At 40.5% G+C, this 19,455-nt stretch overlaps 1 protein-coding gene across 2 annotated transcripts in view; it reads left to right on the forward strand.

Annotated features, from left to right (window-relative positions):
* Window positions 1-16,280, forward strand: part of LOC117538079 (interleukin-1 receptor type 1-like) — a 30,072-nt gene extending 13,792 nt beyond the window's left edge. For both annotated transcript variants that reach the window (XM_034203605.1, XM_034203604.1), the window contains exons 2-12: window positions 2,149-2,226; window positions 3,162-3,414; window positions 3,932-4,124; window positions 5,412-5,583; window positions 6,258-6,320; window positions 7,075-7,210; window positions 7,850-8,004; window positions 11,911-12,054; window positions 13,401-13,568; window positions 14,509-14,801; window positions 15,857-16,280. In XM_034203605.1, coding sequence (XP_034059496.1) covers window positions 2,151-2,226; window positions 3,162-3,414; window positions 3,932-4,124; window positions 5,412-5,583; window positions 6,258-6,320; window positions 7,075-7,210; window positions 7,850-8,004; window positions 11,911-12,054; window positions 13,401-13,568; window positions 14,509-14,801; window positions 15,857-16,129 — 1,926 coding nt within the window. In that variant the 5' untranslated portion in view covers window positions 2,149-2,150 and the 3' untranslated portion in view covers window positions 16,130-16,280. The remainder of the gene's footprint in view (window positions 1-2,148; window positions 2,227-3,161; window positions 3,415-3,931; window positions 4,125-5,411; window positions 5,584-6,257; window positions 6,321-7,074; window positions 7,211-7,849; window positions 8,005-11,910; window positions 12,055-13,400; window positions 13,569-14,508; window positions 14,802-15,856) is intronic.
* Window positions 16,281-19,455: the final 3,175 nt, after the last annotated feature.

Raw genomic sequence — 19,455 nt, forward strand, 5'->3', positions numbered from 1 at the left:
CAAACCAAAACTCTCCAATCAATAGATTGCCAATCTGTACGATAAACGTACTCCTCTTGGTTTGTTTGGACCGGACTTAAAGGCAACAATATGTACCAAACAACAGGAGTGAAAAGTGCAAAGAAGCGATCATATGAAAGTTGTGAGGGGAAAAGTTGGTTATGAACACCAAACCACAGTATGTGCAGAATTTCATATTCTCAGCAGCCTGCAAAACCACCTCTACCTTTAAAACGGTTGCTATCTGTCTATCTGTGTCAGCAGTGGGTCTTCCTGTCGCCAGATGGAGAGGTGCAGATATTGTGGTTTGAAAATGTTCCCTTTGTGCAGCAGGTTCACACCTCTTGTTACCGTTGTCTGTTCTTTGGTTTTACACCTCTGCATACAGCCCACAAAGTACAAATGTCAAAGAGTTTAACTTATATTTGCCAAATTCCTAGCTGTGATCAAAATGTAAGACTTTCGTAACTCCACATTTTACCCATTTTTTTTTTGGCTTCTTGCTTCTGGATGTTTCTTTGCAAGAATAAATGTATTTTAAAAAAATATATTTTATATTGACATTTGGCGGCAAACAATTACACAGTGTTTTTTCAAGACATAGTAATTGTACATCTTAAATTTGTCTGTCCGAAATGCCTTTTTTTACACAAAGATAAAATAAAAACAGTAAAAATTACGAACAATGAGAACATTAGGGAGTGATCCGGACTTCACAGTAAAATCATACGTTTGTAAACATAAACTCTGGCCTATGAGGTTACATCTGTGTTCTGGTTGGGTCTGATTAAGGTTAACTGCATTTATGGACACCATTCCCATCGTGATTAAGATTCGAATAAGATATGAGGGAACTTTATTTATCCCCTTATTGGGGAAATTCAGCCGTTTATAGCAACAACAGGGTCAGAGTTAAAAAAAAAAAAGGATTCACACAAGTTAAAAATAAAGATCAAATAGAGTATAAATGTAAAAAATAATGCAAAAAAAAGAGAAATTCATAAAATAACTGTTGAAACAAGATATCACAGTGAAACGTTGTGTATTTAAATGGACATGTTACATATATATTACATAAGAATAACTCTTCATCCTTCACCTCAGGGGGTGAGTAGGTTTTCTCCAACAGTTTTCAAAGCCATAACTGGATTGAAAAAATGCGTGAAATTGTTGTAAACTGGTTGTAAAACTTGGCTTTGATTTGAAGTTAGAGTTCATGAATTAAGATCCAAGTGGAAAGATACAAGTTCTGTGGAACTGAGTCAGTCCAAACACCTGTTTCCAACTTTAGTCACGTGCTTTGATTACAGTCCAGGGAGGTGACTCGATAGACAATGGTAGATGGATAGATCTATCTATCCACCACACCTGAGCTCTAACCTCAGCAGTGTTGTTGCCTTTCTCAGTTTTACAAGTTAGCAACATGAACAAGCTTCTGTAACCACAAATATGCTTTGACCTACGCATTGTTTAACCAACTAAAGCACAAATTACAAATGTTGAGACACGCTCTCAGAGAAAGACATACTTGTGGTAAGTCACCATTTAACGTGATGGGTAATGTTAATCCTACATGAGCCACCTAGAAATGAAGTCGTGCCAAAAACTGACTTGACTTGGCACAATAACTATATGGTTATAAGTTGAGACAGGGCACCAGTTTTCCCTGAGGGTTCATTCACAGATGTCACGCAAGGCTGAATAGGAACGCACGATTGCGTAAGGCGATTTTGAGGAATGCATGGACTCCTTCCAAAGCGTTACTCAGAGGTTTTCGCACAATACTAGAACACAACTGTTTGTACAAGTGAGGTAGAGAGAAGAGGGGTTAGACAATTAAAGATGTTTAATGTCTGTTTATACTTTGTACAATTACATAAAATGCTTTTGCAAAATATAGGAAGCAGTAATAAAAGTATCCATAGAGTGAAGAAAAAGTTGCTTTAGAGAGGAAGAGAAGAAATATAAGGGGAATTAAAGAGTGGCTTTAAGAAAAGAAAATCACATTTACATTCCCTCGTGACCGGACAGAAGAGGTCCAGTAAGTTGTTGACTGTTTTCCATGATTACAGGCAATTCCTCTAGTAGCACTTTGACTAAGGTTGGTTGTAAACGCTCATCTCTAACTGTTGTTGATCTGTTTTCCAGCCATGGGCCGGTGGTCAACCCTAGGAAGCCTTCTGTTTTTCCTCGGGCTATCTGGGATCTGTACAGGATTCGAACAAGGTGAGTCCCACTCAGAGGTTGCGCTAGAGTTTTTCGTTGCCCGTCATTTTGACAGACAGGATCGTAAAATGTCCGTCACAATCCATTATTACCCGTCGGTCTGTACAGAACTCTGACGGGGTGGGGGGGAAGAGCACGCTCGTGAACTGTCAACGGGGGGTGAAGCTCGTGAACTGTTAGCACCGGTGTTATGCATGCCCACGCACTCACGGACATTTCAATGATTTGTACGGCAAAGTTAGGTTTGGAAACGATATCATCTCCTTTTTGTCGGGCATGCATAACACCGGAGCCTCGCTGCGGGGAAGCTTTGGCGCTGTTCTGAGTTTGTTCTAATCTGTCAAAATGACGGACTGCTTTCAGATTTTTCCGTCATTGTTAAAAAAAATCGGTCATAGACGGAAAATATTCGGTTAACGCGACCTCTGGCTGTGCTCTCAAATGACTCTTTACTAGAGCTCTGAGACTATAAAAAACATAACCATGTAATGTACATATATCCTAAAGGTTTTACAGTTCATACATTTTTTGCCAAGTATGACTAACATCCATCTCCAGTATGTAGAGAAGTGTTTACTGCCCTCTGATGGTCACTGGTGAAACTGCATTGACTTGTTCAGTCAGTTCTTAGCATTTCTAATAGATGTGAAGGTTGCTGGCTCTAATCCTGGACAGTCAGGAAACAAACACATTATAGCTTATAAAATACACGACATTTAGTGCTACAGTGACTCAGCTTGGATAAGAATCTGACCAACTAACCCTAATTTACAGAAACCTGAACCTGGTCAGAGCTACAGACTAAACCTAACTTCTTAGACCTTGTTAGTGACTTTAAAGTTAAGCACATTGAGTTGTCTTGTAGTAAATGGGATATACTTGCCTGCTTGCTGAATAAATGATGAATCTTTTCTCCACTGATATTTGTTTTGCAGAGAACTGTACCAACTACAGGCTCCAGTTCGATAGGGTTTACTCGGTTCCCGGGGAAGTGGCTATGCTGAACACCACCCTGGCATCTTATGACGTCTTCAACATTTCTGCGGTGCCCTACAACATCACCTGGTACGACTCAAAGACGCGACAAGAAATAAGTAACGAGACCGGACGAACCGTGGTGCGCGGAGAGACTCTGTGGTTTCTGAACACAAAGCTGGACGACGATGGAGAATACGTGAGCGTACTGAGGTACTGTCACATCAGAAGGAATTCATTGTTTTGTGTGGCTATCTTCAATGTAGAAAATACTGAAGAAGAAATTAGTAGCATCTACATTTTACAAGCATACATATTTTGAGCATGAGACCTCAAACATTTAGGATTGAACAGTTCTTGCTCTAAAGACTCCTACTTGCCTTGGAGCAACAGCTATTTTCTGACGAAGATAAAATATATGTTTTTTAAGTTAAATTCGAAACTTGTGTCGCAGCAGGTATGATCCTTATGTTTCCAAAGACTTAAACCTGCATTAAGCTCCTGCTCACCCAAATTTGCAAAGCATTGTGGTGTTTGAATCAACATGTAAAAAAGTAACAGATAACCTAAATGTACACTCTAGAAATCAGCACCTGCCTCTTCTTAATATAAACGTTTGACTGATTTAAAAGATTGATTGTTTTTTCTTTAAACCAAGAAACTGCAGACACAGCAGCTCACTGCCTAATGTGAACAGAAAATACTAACTTCTTCTTAATTTGTTCACCAGAACTCCCTCTGGGTGCTACAGGCAGAACACCAGGCTGATAGTGGAGCTGCCGGTTCATGGAGAGTGTGGCAGGCCGAGGAAAGCTGGCCAAACGATCACCAAGGGGGTCACCGACTACCTGGGCTGCCCTCTGAAGGAATACATCAGCAAACTGAACAGCTACAAGACCACCTTCTCCTTGACGTGGTACAACGTGAGTTATGGGCAAATCTTGCTGCACACTGACATCAAATATTCATTATCTTGTCAAGGATTAAAATCTGGGGACAACGAGCAGTTTGGCTTAAATGGAGATTGCATTCCACACACTTGATTAGAGAAAATGGTTGTTAGTTGGTTTTAAATGTAGCAAAAATGTTTAACTGCTGCTATTTCTCAGCTTAAAAGAAACTCTCGCAGAGCAGAGAGCCAGTAAATTAAATGTCGATCTAGATATTTTAAAGTTTCACATGAAAATCTACAATAACACTGTCAGAAAGGAAAGGCAAGCCCACTTCTCAAGGATCATCTCTGATAACAAACATAAACCAAAATGTTTAACAATTAAATACACTTTTTTGTTGAAAACTTCCTTTAAGTTGAACTAATTTAAGAGTTTTCTTTGTCTATTCTGTAGAGTGACAATCCCTGGCAATGCATATCACTTAGTATTACTTTTAATTATAGAGATTATTTTTGGTCTATGTTGATATCATGACTATTCACCATGATTAATGTTTGATTGACTTTTGATAAATCAAGCATTTAGGAGTTATGTTTTTAAAATTGTAAACCTGAATGCATTCAGTGTTTCTTTTCCCTGTGTTTTCATGTTTCAACCACAACTCCATTTTTTTTGTCATTTAACATCAGAACTGGCATCCCGTTCACATTGAACAAATGTAATTGTGTATTCATTGAAAATAGAAGTATTGAATATAAAATGTGGTATTTTGTTGCCCCCCCCCCCCCCCCCAAAAAAAACTGTGCTAACCAGAGGTTGCACTAGACTTTTTCACTGCCCGTCATTTTGACGGACAGGATCGTAACATTTCCGTCAAAATTCAGTATTACCCGTCGGCCTTTACACTCTGGGGGGGAGGAGAGAGAGAACTGTCAACAGGGGGGAGGGGGGGGGGGAAGAGCACGGTTGTGAACTGTTAGCGTCGTGTTATGCATGCCCACTGCACCTCGCGGGAGTGCGCACAGCATAAAGCCAAAACTCACAGACATTTCAATGATTTGTACGTTAAAGTTGGGTTTGGAAACAGTATCATTTCCTTTTTGGCAGGCATGCATAACACCGGAGACTCGCTGCGGGGAAACTTTGGCGCTATTCCGAGTTTGTTCTAATCCGTCAAAATGACGGACTGCTTTCAGAGAAAATATTCGGTTAACGCGACCTCTGGTGCCAACCATTCTGCCTGTTAACTTAGGACTGCCTTGAATCATTAAAATAACTTGTTTTTACATATTGTCTCCCTTTTCTCGTCTCCTCTAGGGCTGTGTCCTCATTGTGGATGGGAGTGACGGCTATAGCTACGAGGATAACGCCAGACTGAAGATTGATAAGGTGGAAACTAAAAACCAAAAAAACTACACCTGCACTCTGACCTTCACTCTCGATGGCACCGTTGGATCTGTTTCAGAGTCGATTGAGGCGTGGGTCAATGGTGAGAAAAGACTCAGCACTTGACTGTTCAAGTCAGGTTCTTTATGCAGTTTATCCACAACACGATTCAATAATGAATCCTACTGTGGCAACCACAAGTTAGCGAGGTTTACAACAGACTGACACGGGCTGGAAATCATTCCTGTTACCTTAAATCAGGGGTGTCAAACTCAAGGCCCGAGGGCCAAATCCGGCCTTCAACTTCATTTTATGTGGCCATCAAGAGCTTGCAAAGAATATAATACGTTTATTATACGATTGCATGCCGCTTTACAGAAGCACCTTGTCCATAAACTACATGCCCCACAATGCATCTCATTTTGTGACATGTGCACTGAAGCAATTATTTGCCCTAGATTTCTGCTTTCAGACGTAGTTAATTATGAAGTTATTACCCTATCCGATAATAATCCAATGCAGAGGCAATGATGTAATATAATACATTATTTTATATATATTAAATATTTATATATGTATTTTTATATATGCTTCAAGTTACAACCGGCCCTTGAGTGCAACCATAATGCTAATGTGGCCCGCGACACAATTTAGTTTGACACCCCTGCCTTAAATTGATAACAAAGAAAGGCTAATTACTCTTTGGTATTATTGCATGTACAGTATTTTTCTGTAAATAGATAACCTAAAGCTCCATCATGTTGTCTGTCTTTTCAGCAAAGTACTCATTGACCCCACAAGTGCGCCAACCAGCCGGTGAGATAATCAAGGCACCGATAGGTAGGTCCTTTCTTGCTAAGTATTGTGAGAAAGATGAGGTTGTAAAGGTCAAAAATGTGAATTGTTGAAACTGACTGAGGCTGCATTCAGATCAACTTTTGCATTGCACAGCTTTACAAAAAGTAATTTTGGGTAGATTCATTTGTTAGGCTATTATTTAACTGTTACCGCCCGTCCACACGGCGGCGTGCGTTGAAGCTTCAATGCTTCTGCCCATTCACTTTGAATGGGGTGATGTCACACTTTGCCGAACTGCATTGTGGGAGCGTTGCTCGCTTCAAAAGTTGAGCAATGTTCAACTTTTGAAGCTTCGGAGGAAGCGTCAGCCAATCAAATCATATGCCAGTACAAGCTCTAGCCAATCAAACTGCGTGCTTGAGTGTCCGAGGCGGGAGATTCATGTGATTGGTTGTTGGTCGAGTTTCAGACAAGCTCACCGGCAAGCTTCAACGCACGCCGCCGTGTGGACGCTGCGTTAACCTTACTTTATATCAGAAAATCAAATGATTTGAGTTCTATGATCCTGATTCATTGTATTATTTACAACTAAGGAGCAAAGCTGTGGCGTTAAAATAACTACTTAGACTGGATTTCATCTTTTCAATGACACCTGTAACAAACTCAGGACTATTTTGGTATAAAAGCAGCTCAGGAACCTGCAGCACAAAACTATTTCACAGATTTTAAATGTAGGGGTTTATGGATACAGATAAATCGTTTTTTGACTTGTTGTATTGTTTATGCCTGTGTTTAGGGTCAACTTTCAGCCACCTGTGCCAGGTGTTTGTGCCTTGTGTCGGGAAGCCTTCGGTTCATGTTTTTTGGTTCGTCCAAAGCGATTCAATTACGGAAACAAACCCCTCCGAACGTGTCTACACATCAGAGAAACTGTGAGCATCCTTACCTTTCCTTTTATTTGTTTTGTTTATTTGGCTGCTTTTATGGTACAAGTGAAAACTATGATGAAGTCCACGGTTGTAATGAGACAACTGACTCAGGTCTGATTCAAACATTTTAACTTACGACAAGTTTGTTCAGAGTTTACAGGAAATTGACATACAGTAGTAAACACAATATTTACGCCTCCAGGGGAAGCACCTTATTTTTTTGCAACATTCTGAAAAACAAGACCATGTTGAAACTAAAATTATATTTGATTGAAGGAGATTCTCTTTTTTTGACTAAACCAGTATGCAAAATAAAGGAGCGCTTTTTGAAGCACATAGGTAGGACATTTCCATCTGCTATCAAGAATCATGGTCAAAACTACTTAAATACTGGTATCCTGAATCCCAATCCCTAACATTGCATAAATCACTCTATATTAAGATTTCCAACCCCAGAAGAAAAATCTTAATCTTAACTTTATACGGACATATTCCCAGGGAAGTATTAGTTCTTTTTTACATGCAAACTGTTCTGATTGCATGTAGTTACTCCAATTGATTTAACAATGTGTCTTCTACTGATAAACTTTCTCTAATTAAGCACATTATCATAACATTTTATAATCTTTCTGTGCCCCCCAGGACTAGGAGCCAGACTGTTCCTGTTGAGGGTGTGTGGATGGAGCGTGTGCTGACGATTTCTGAGCTACAGGAGAAGGATTACAACATCAACTACACTTGTCATGCGTTCAGTGCCAGAGGAAACCCTCAGAGCTACTTTACTCTGCTGCCAACAGGTCAAAACCCAGCGTGTTTAAACCTCTGTTGTTTTTTTCATTCTTTGTGGGCTGTCAGGGCACGTGTGTTAACATCTCCTATTGTTTGTATGATCCAACCAAAAGGTCAAAAAGACCCTTAGATATCATCATCATTTACTCACAAGTTAAATAAAAACAAAAGGTACAATCATGAGACGTACTGCGGACACCAGTAGAACATTTCACCACTTTAAAAATGGCAGTACACATCAAGAGCTGTACACATGCAACGTTTTTTGCGTGGCTGTGTCTTTAGCTGTAAGTCCAGTGGCGATCTGTTCATCTGTCATACTGATCATACAATATGGCCATTGAAAATAATAGGATACAGTAAAGTACAAGTACTTCTGGGTCTCTGTGTGTCATTCAACCTTGGCTCTTTATGTGTGGCACGAGCACATTTTGTGTGAGTGAGCGAGAGAGAGAGAGAGAGAGAGAGAGAGAGAGAGAGAGAGAGAGAGAGAGAGAGAGAGAGAGAGCGCACCGGTACCGGGGATTGTTGTTGTTAGCATCCCGTTAGCTAGCTGCGCTAACGGATATAAGAAGCTGTTTCTACAACAAGCTGGAGGAGATCCCTGTCCTGTCACACTGAGAGAAATAACTACAGCTCAGTGATGTACAGGACTCTCTGATGGTTTAGATGGTTACCTTTAGTTATCTCAGTCTCAAACCTTTAGGTCACTATTTATGTAAACAAGTATTTCTAAGGCAAACCTTTATATGATCTTTAAAGTTGAAAAAAATAAGAGAATAAATCAAAACGGGTATGAAATAATTCCAATTCATACTATAGGACAGTAAATCAAGGATACAGTTTAAAAGGGGAGTGATTAGTAAAAATATGCATAAAGAAAAAGTAAATTTGTTTACAGTTCTGTTTCACATGGGTGTTGTTGAGATCTGTATCCATAGATCTAGACCTTAATTTTGGCCTCAAAGTGCACCAGATTGATGCATTTAACTTCAAAATGTTACCGGGGGAGCATGCCCCGGGACCCACCTAGAGGATGTTAGGTCCATCCCCCAATTAAACATGTTCAAATGGATAGGATACTAAATACATTTGCACACTTTTTATATCGTAAACTCAGTGCTTGAATTGGAGTCAAAAAGGTGCCAGTACTCTAAATCAGCAACTGTTTCAAGTCAATTTATTTATACAGCCCAAAAACAAGTATTTGGCTCAAAGTCTATATCCTATAATGCTGGTGGGTTTGTCTCTTTACTGTATATTTTAGAAAGGCTCACAAACAAAATGACTCAGGGTGCATCTGAGATTAGAGGGGGTGCAGGGGTAAGGTACTATTTTTATAAGTGGGGAGTGGACCTGACACCCTCTAGGGGGGTCCGGGGGCATGCTCCCCCGGGAAGATATTTTTTTAAATATTGAAGTTAGATGCATCAATCTGGTGCACTTTGAGAGCAAAATGAAGACATATATGGATAAGGAAAGGAGAGAGGGAATCCTTGTCCGGCGACAACCGCTGTCTTTTCGCACTATTATTAAGCCATATTATTAACATTTTCGAATTGCTAACGTTATGTGATGTCTTTTCTGCTCTATCGCTGCGGCGCGTCATAGGTACGCTGGGCATATTTGTTGTCATGCGTCAAATTCCGGGCCGGACTGGGACAATAAGTCAGGCCGGGAATTATACACTCAGCCAGGCCACTACCAGTTTTTTGTGCCATTTTACTGGATTTATTTGTCAATATTTACAGCGTTGCTGCCCATAGTGATAGCCCTAAACTTTAAATACCCCAGAATAAACATATGGAGATGGGTTACTATTTAAAAAAAATTGCAAATCTATTTAGGAACCTGTCCATGTGAACATATTTTAAGTGGGGGTGGACCTCAAATCCTATAGGGGGGTCCGGGGGCATGCTCCCCCGGGAAGATTTTGTTTTAAATGTTGGACTTAAATGCATCAATCTGGTGCATTTTGAGGGGGAAATAAAGAGACTACACCCATATGAAACAGAACTGTATACATTTAAATAATCATAAAATCATAAGAACATGGCCATAACCAATAACATCCCATATCCAATATGAAAAAACATTGAAACTTGTTTATTTATTTGTTTTTGGTTCATTTATAGTTGTGAGTGTGTCTGTGCTCCTGAACCAGCCTCACCCGTCTCTCCCCTCTCCCCCTGCTCCTCTTTGAGGCAGCAGCAAAGACTAGTTTTAGCTCTCAACAAGTTTATCTTACCTTTTTTCACCTACAGTAGTTAACATTTTATTTTTGTTATTTATGCAGATTTTACTAACCACTACCCCCTCAAATGGAAATATGTGTTTACATAAATGGTGACCCACTGAGATAAGTTAGACTAAGTTAACTATCTAAACACTCAGAGAGTCCTTTACCTCACCTGAGCTGAGGTTATAAGCCTCTCAGTCTGACAGCAGAGGACTCTCCTCCACCTTGTTGTTGAAACAGCTCCTTATATCCGTTAGCGCAGCTAGCTAGCACCAGATGCGAACAACAATACACGTATCCGGTGCGCGCGCTTTCTCGCTCACGCCACACATACACTAACGGCCCCTACACACGGCAGCGTGCGTTGCCGCTTGGCGGTGGGCGTGTCTTGAGCTTGGGGAGTCAACGCGAGCAACGCGACCAACAACCAATCATATGAATGTCCCGCCCCGGACATACAAAGCAAAGCTCATGCTACATCCATGCTGACTAAATATACTGTCTATGCTTGCTAGCTGTCCATTCAAACGAAGTACACTGGATATAAACTCCCCAAACAGGCGAAAACCTACCAGTTTCACCCACTGTCTCTGCCACCTCCCCCCATGCCTGGCTCCTCCGGTTTGTATCCCTGTATGTAAAGAGGGACTGGTCATATAGTACCGCCACGATCATTTTCTCCTCCATTTTTTTGACATATGGGAAATAACTGCGGTCTGGCTCTCCCAACATACACGCAGTTTGATTGGCTAGCGCTTGTACTGTCAGATTTGCATACGCGGGATTTGATTGGCTGACGCCTCCGTCGAGGCTGCAAAAGTAGAACATTGCTCTACTTTTGCAGCGAGCACCGCGAGAGAAGCTACGCTTTGCTCCCACAATGCAGTTCGGCGAATCGTGACGTCACCCCATTCAAAGTGAATGGGCAGAAGCGTTGAAGCGGCAACGCACGCCGCCGTGTGTAGGGGCCGTAACACACACCCTCCCGAGCTTGAATGACACACAGAGACCAATCGAGGGCATTACTATGATCTGTATGGCGGCTGAGTACCGGCACCTTGCCTTACCACAACATGCATGCGCAAGTCATAGGTGCGCTCCGGCACAAAAATAGCACTACACCCCTGGCGGACACGTAACATGGGACACCCCCCAATAAGCTATAGTAAGCTTGAGAACAGGGTTCCAGACACTATCAATTTAAAATATTTTCATTATATATAATTAGAACAAATGGAATTGAGAGAGTTTCCCGAAAATGTATACAGTTCTGTTTGTTTCATAGGTGTTCCCATAGATCTGATCTTTGTTTTCCCCTAAAAATGCACCAGATGGATGCATTTACCTCCAAAATTAAAAGCATGCCACCGGACCCCCCTAAAGGATTTGAGGTCCTCCACCCCCACTTAAAATCACATGGATAGGTTCCTAAATACAGTTACCATTTTTTAAATATAGTAACCCATGTTGATATGTTTATTTGTGGGTAGTAGATTTAAACTATAGGTCTATCACTATGGGCCCTGCCTGTACCTGTTCGCTCTGCCATCGCGTGAAGGGTCCCCCCCGCTACCAGCATCCCCCCAAGTATATTTCAGATCTGTGGGAAACACTGTGTGATCCTATAACTCTCTAAATCGAATTTGTTTTTCTGATATGTTTGATGTTCATACAGATCCAGACATGAGACTTCCCATTGGAATGATTCTTGGAAATGTGGCGGTTCTCTTTATCGTCTCCGTCATCCTCTACTACCTTTTTAAAGTCGACATTGTGCTCTGCTTTCGGAGGATGTTTCTAGTCTTCTATACAAATACAGGTAATATTTACAGCAGATGTGTGTAAGAACTTATGTGTTGTTAGGACTAGGCAATATTGATATCATGATATAAGAATAGATATCTGCAGAGATTTTGGATACCATAATCATAATCAGGAAAGTGATTTAATGTTCTAAACGAGACAGACTATTATTTGCTTTACTCACTTTTATCTACATTACTGATTATTTATAACAAAAAAGAATTCTGGTCAATGATCAACTCTACAATATTGACGCATTATTGATTTAAAAAAGGTACTTAGTCAAAAATATTGCAGATATACAGTACATACACAGTATAATGTGTATGGTTATATACATGTAGGGATATACATTAATGTGGGTGTATATATATATATATGGATAAAAAGGTTATATATCAACAAGATTAATGATAATGAATAACCTTATTGTGTAAATATGTTATGAAAGCAACACAAGTTAACCCTATAATCTTAATATCAAGGTATTTGGTCTAAATATATTGTGATATTTGATTTTGCTGAACACATATTGTTCTTTACAGTAGATCAGCGGTTCCCAACCTTTTTCACATCAGGGCCCACTTAAGAATCTAAAATGTTTTCGCTGCCCACATTCAACCATAAAGAATACGGAGGCTAAATAAAGTTCTGATTGGTCAATTCAGAACATGTGACACGTTGTTAATCCAGTAGAACAGACCGCTGTCAAGGACTGTAATGACCGTTGCTAAGGAGGATCAAGAAAGAGAAAGGAAAGTCTTAAAAATGAAATGTTTCCACACAAATCATAATGTTTTGCAAATGATTTGGCGACCCACAGGTTGGGAACCGCTGCTGTAGATAAAAGACATCTCATCTCACAATACCCGTACACTACACACAGCAGTCCATGATGGAAAAACCCACAGTGATGCCTACACATTGCAACACACACACACATACAGTACACACACATCTCACAGAATCTGGAGCTCTAGAATCAGAATCTGGTACATTTACTGAAGTACTGTACTTAAGTAACATTTTGAGGTACTTGTACAGTCAACACAAAAATCTACCATCAGCTAAACAGGTTACCTGATATCGTCATACTGTCCAATTCTTCTTTCCTTACACCTTTTATTGAATCAAATTATGTTGTTGAAACACTTTAAATCATTTTGTAAAGAATCAAAAAGCTCAAAGTACATTGATCATCACCTCAAAATCTGCCTTAAATGTAATAATCAAATTATTAATAAAATGTGCATATAGCATGAGATAGCGCGGCTGAATCTGACTTGAATAAAGCAACCTGTGCAGACTGAACGGCCACAAAAACAACCTTTAATGAGCTCTTCTTCTTTGTTCCTGAGTCAGATTCGGATGGGAAGCTGTATGACGCCTATGTGGCGTACTCTCAGCCCAACACAGAGGGATTCAGCAACGAAGTGGAGGCGTTTGTCTTTCACACACTACCCGAAGTGTTGGAAAAGGCCTGCGGCTACAAACTCTTCATAGCGGGCCGTGACTGCATCCCCGGGACGGGTGAGTCCCCTTCATGGCAGAAGCAGCATTGTAGTATTTCTTACCTTAGATACAAAAGCATCTGTTTTTTTTCAATTCCAAATTCTTCAAAGTTATAAGGAAAGGTTGGTGCCGAGGACCTTTTCTTATTACTAAAAATAATACAACCATATCAATTTACAACAGCATTTGTCATGTATGTTATTTATGATCGTTATTAATCATGTTCTTAATCATAGCATTGTTGGTTGAACCTATTGGTTTAGGGCCCTTTTTTATTCCACAGATACAGACAACTGCCTTTTGTTTGGTAACATTAATTATAGTTTACTCACACATTTTTTAAATATTTAAAATATCAGATATCCGATAAACATAAGAGAGAATCTTAAGAGGTAACATTTGGATAAATCACAAGAAGGCTAAGTGATTAAAAGTTAGTCCGATACACATGCTTTCATATCAAAAAAGCTTTTGCTTGTTAGCCTGCTCATCATCTCTCAGATATATCTTGCACTACCACAGGTCAGGTTATGAGTTTTATGAGTAGCTACGGATTGTCACAGAGGTGATCTCTGGGCCCATAGATCTCGGCCTCCGTTACGGGTTGTATAGCTTCATTGTGGTTGATTGTGTTCACCTGGTGCCCTCTGTTGTCTCCTCCCCCCTCACCTGTGTCTTGTTGATTGATTAGTGTGTGTATTTAGGCTCTGTTTTCCCTTTCAGTGGACAGGTAGTGTGGGTGAGATCCTTGTATATGGTGACTGTGTTCAACTGGGCAGCAATATTGAGGCTGTGTCATGTACCACAGCGATGAATAAATGCCCACACAGGGTTATATTTTAATTCTCTGCCTCTGCCTCCTTGCTTGGTCGGGCTGCTCAACGGTCAGCTTCACAGGGATCGTTATCTATTAAACTCTTTTGTTTAAACTAATATCACTGTCTTTTCCTCCCTGCAGCCATAGTGGACTCGGTGGAAGAGAACATTCAAGGAAGCCGGCGCCTCCTCCTGCTCTACACCGCCTCCACTTTCATGAGAAAAAGACTCACAAGCAGTATCAGTAGCAACAACAACAACATCACAAAGAGCAGTGACAGCAGGGATAGCACCGAAAACAGCGAAATCAAGAAGGAAAGTGACCGCAGCAGCAACATGAGTTTCGATGGCGGTGAAGAAAACTATCCAGACTCAAGACAGCAGCTGGAGCGTCTGGCAGCGATGCACAGGTCTCTGCTGGAGGGATCTCTCAAGGTGAGGAAGCAGACTTTTAATCTATGCGTCGGGAGATTCAGGGTGATTGGGCAGAGATGGCAAAAGTACACACATCCTTTACTCAAGTAGAAGTACACATAACTCGTGTTTAAAAATACTCTAAACTAAACTTATTTTCTCAAGTAAAAGTAAAGAAGTATGGGCTTTAAAAAGTACCCATAACTAGCAGCTGTTTTAAAGAGTACCTGACCTCCCTTTATATTAATAGAACAATAATGTCATTGTTAGCTAATGAATGTCTCCATGCTGAACAACGGCAACATGACAACGTTTCCATTGGTCCCTCTTCTTTAGAGAAGACCAGGAAATGATGGATACACGGATCGTGTTCAAATCAATAGGCACGCAATGACTCTAAAGAATAATGATCACGCCACCAAACACAGAGTAGTGGAGTAAAGTACTGATACCAGAACATTGTACTTAAGTACAGTAACGAAGTATTTGTACTCCACTACTTCCCACCTCTGTGATTGGGTGATGATTGTATGTACTTGTCCCCTGTAACACTATGCTTGGACCCCCCTGCAACCCTCCTGCAAAATAATAAATCTTTATTAAAGCAATTTGTTATGGTGTTGCAGCCAATACTGCGCTGTAACCTTGGCCTAAGATAACAGGAATGGGTTTTTTCCTCAGTAATGTAATTTAAAAAATTGAAATTAAGTTACTGAAACAAATGTTGTTACTAAAACAAGTACAAACAATTATTAAGAAATAAAACAAAAATAAAGTTTGGCTGCATAAATGATGTATTTATTAGCCCAAACTGCATTTAGATTGATGGTAAAGTAACTGAACTAAAATTGCAACTAAGTCATTGACAAAAATGTGTTAATCATAAAAAAAAAACTAAAATAGTATTCTATATATTTTTTGTGCTTTGACTTTATACTGAACTGAAGAAGTTCAGTATAAAGTCCCCCCCCCCCCCCCCCCCCCAGAACCACTATTGCTCCATTTCAGAAATGTCTAGCTGTTGGCCACATGCTCAAAAAAGCCCTCTGGTTTCTAATTCCTGCACTGCCTTACAGGTGATTCTGGTGGAGCTGGAAGAGATCACCCCTGCTCAGCTGGCCCTCTTCCCAGAGTCGGTGCGTCACCTGAGGAAGAAGCAGGGCGCCGTGTGTTGGTGGAAGAACCAGAGCAGGGCGGGAAGATGGAGGACATGTATGAGGGAGAAAGGTGGACAGTTATCGCAAATACTCTCCCCTTCCTCCAGGTTTTGGAAGGAGATGAGGTACCATATGCCGGTAAAGGGCAAGAGGGCGATGTGCCCCGAGAAAGCGACCCTGTTGAACGTGTGATGAGGTCATGAGAGTATCTCGATTCCAATGTAAATGTGTATTGATCCTCTCACACAGACAATTAAGAAATGCTGTGTTGTCACAACAAGCTGAGGATACATGCTGAGAACCAAAAGGTACTCTTTAGCAGTGCTCGACTCCAACTTTTTGTACCTGGTAAGGGGACCTATTATGCAAAATCCACTGTTTCATGTCTTTTCTACATAAACATGTGTAAAGAGATTCTGAAAGTTTCAGGAGAAAAGATTCTCTCACTTTTTGTCCTGATCCATTTATATATAAAAAAATGAGCTGATCAGATTTTGGCCACGTTATGTCATAACGATTGTTTGGCTTGTGTAACCATTAGCCAATCAGCAACCAAGGTAACCCCCCCCCGCACTTTATCACCTGAATCTCCTCCTAGAGCACCATTGTGTTCTTTTTAACCAAATGTCTCTCAGAGGGGCGTGGGGAGGGGCTCCTTATTTTCATCTAAAGTAACAGACAGAGAATCAGCACTTTTGAAACAGGGCTGAAACAGAGGGGATTATGGGTAATGCTGCAATGATCTGTTTGGTGTTTGGAGCCAAACACTTCAGAGACATGTTTTGTATATCTGAGACCTATAATATATTGATGAAAAACAGTATAATAGGGGACCTTTAATGCCACGCTAAGAGACGATTCTGTCTGACCAATCCGTGGTTTGCAGTGTTTTAACGTCACCTTTTAGTATCGGCTCATCGCGCCAGGAAGTTGGTGCGAATATAACGCTGCGTTCCCTTTCCATTGGAAGTTGGAGGTCGGGACTAGGAGTGACGTCACATCCAAGTTGACTGCGTTCCAGTCGCACATGCGTAAAAATCCATCAAGAGCATCTCATATTTTACTTCATCAGTGTCGGAGTTTGCCTGCATCTGAAAATGAACTTGAATAATGTGGTTCAAAGGACTGATATATCCAAATGATCTTGTTTCACTGTAAAATGTACAGATGTATGAGGAAGAATTTAAATATGTACAAAGAAAACAAACAAACTTTGATTTATTTATAAACGGTACATTTGATGCAGTAATATTAAACTGTTCGATCAGAAAACAAAAGCCTATGGAGCTTGACTGTGTTGTCAATAAATGGACATTTTGCAGAGAGAACGTATGTAGAAGGCTTCTTACATTTTGACGTTGTGTGTGTGATCCTCATGTTCAAGACCACAGCTTCAGGTGTTACGCCGGGATTCCACCAGGTCTGTCTGCGCCGCGGTTTTGGTCCGACCTCCTCCAGCGTCAAGGTACATCCACACGGCAGCGGTGCGTGCTTCAACGGAGACGCTTCCCATGCACTTTGAATGGGGTGACGTCACGCTTTGCCGAACTGCATTGTGGTTCCGTCGCTTTGCCTCCGTTGCTCGCTTCCAAAGTTGAGAAAAGTTCAAGCGTCAACGGAAGCGACAGCCAATCAAATCATATGCCAGTACAAGCACTAGCCAGATACGCCCACCGGCAAGCTTCAACGCGACGCTGCCGTGTGGACGTACCGTCATACCCCACCGGGCGCGTTTTAGAAGCGGAGCACATTTGGGCATATTTCCTGGACAGACAAAGTTAATAATAATTGTAATAGTCCAGTTATAAACGACATGAATCAAAGATGTGTTGTATTTGAGTGGTAAAAAAATACCATAATTATTCTATATATATAATTTACACAGTGCCTGTAAACCGGAGGAGAACGCTGGCATTTCTCCTCCTACTTGAAAGACTATGGAGGGATAGGGTCTGCAAAATTAGTTTATTTTGGGGATTGACTGGGAGCTCTGAGCCATAACGCGGCGCGTCTGGTGGAATAACACACATTGACTATGGCCGCGATCGCTGAGAACGCCGTAACACAACGTGGCCGTAACACAACGCGGCACAGATGGAACCGGTGGAATACAGGGGTTAGGTAATAAGTCTTACATGGGGTTTTGTTCAGTGTGTTGTTGAACATTTCTCTTTCTAATGTAAAAAACAAGATGGTGACAGCCAAAATGCCAAACGCAAGGCTTCAAAACTGCAGTCCATAAATCCATTAGGTGAACTCACGGTGAATAGGCCTATGTCCACTTATTATATACAGTCTATGATTTTCATACATAGTCGTTAGTTTCACTAAAAGCTGGTCCTGGTGGTGCCTTAAAGATACCACTGTTGATCCAAGGTGTCATAGCTTTCTGTTTTGTTTATAAATGATATGAAGAAAAAGTCAACAAAGCAAAGAAACAGAAAACCGATGAAAAGGATAATCTGAATGAAGTAATTTCTCACGTTTTAAGGGTTACTGGTGAGCAGGTATCAGAAGTCATGGCATTTTGTTTTCATGAATGCAATGTTTTCTAAACTTGACAAAAGTTTGTGATGGTTTAACTTGGAGTATCAGGAAAGAGATGTGGAGAATTTAACAAAATCCATGATGGCTTGAATAAGTAAAAAGTTATGTATATGTGAAGTTAAAACTTCTTTGCAGCAATGTTGAGCCAATCATGAAATGAGTGAAACTGGATTCGCCTGTCAATACACTGATATTTATTGAGAGCCTCAGCGGCCGGAGAGTTCACAGCATATCACAGTTCTCCTGTAAGATACCAGCAAACTCTGAACTCTAAAAGCGCCAAACACCCAACTATACAGACAAGAAGAGGAGGGCCCTAAAACACGCTGGTTTTCCTTTAATGCATGCCAGATGTCGAGACAAAGACTCGTTGCATTGTAAACCCACATGGGCCAAGCTTCTCCCCCACAAGACATCAGATGACCTCTTGACCTGTGTCTTCCTGAGAAGCTATGGATCACATTACAGGCAGGAATACACTTCAACCATATGAACAGATTCCCGAGGACAAATCACTAAACTCTATATACTTTAACAAGACCAAAATATTCCTTTACAGATCCACCCTTTTATCAATTTATGATAATCAATTAACATTAGTCTAAAGAATATTTCAGTCAATACTTAAGTCAATAAGCGTCTTCAGAGTTGTGTGGGCTCACTCACATTAATTACATCAAAAGTAGAACAAGATTGAAAACACTTCAATCACCATGACAAGATACAATCAATCATAATAAAATCATCTCTCTTCAGTGTTTGGCATCATTTGTCAAAAAGCACAATAATAAACACGTGAAATACAACAATATTATAGCAAAATATATGTTTCAAAAATAAGATATTTTATCATTTATCCCTCAGTTAATCTCCTTCATCAAACACAAATTCTAAATCAGCTTACATCTCAAAGATTTACTTCAAGGCAATTACTTATTAAAACACAATTAGAATTTATAATAAATCCAATT

The sequence above is a fragment of the Gymnodraco acuticeps genome, unplaced genomic scaffold (genome assembly GCF_902827175.1).
Source record: "Gymnodraco acuticeps unplaced genomic scaffold, fGymAcu1.1, whole genome shotgun sequence".
Taxonomy (NCBI): domain Eukaryota; kingdom Metazoa; phylum Chordata; class Actinopteri; order Perciformes; family Bathydraconidae; genus Gymnodraco; species Gymnodraco acuticeps.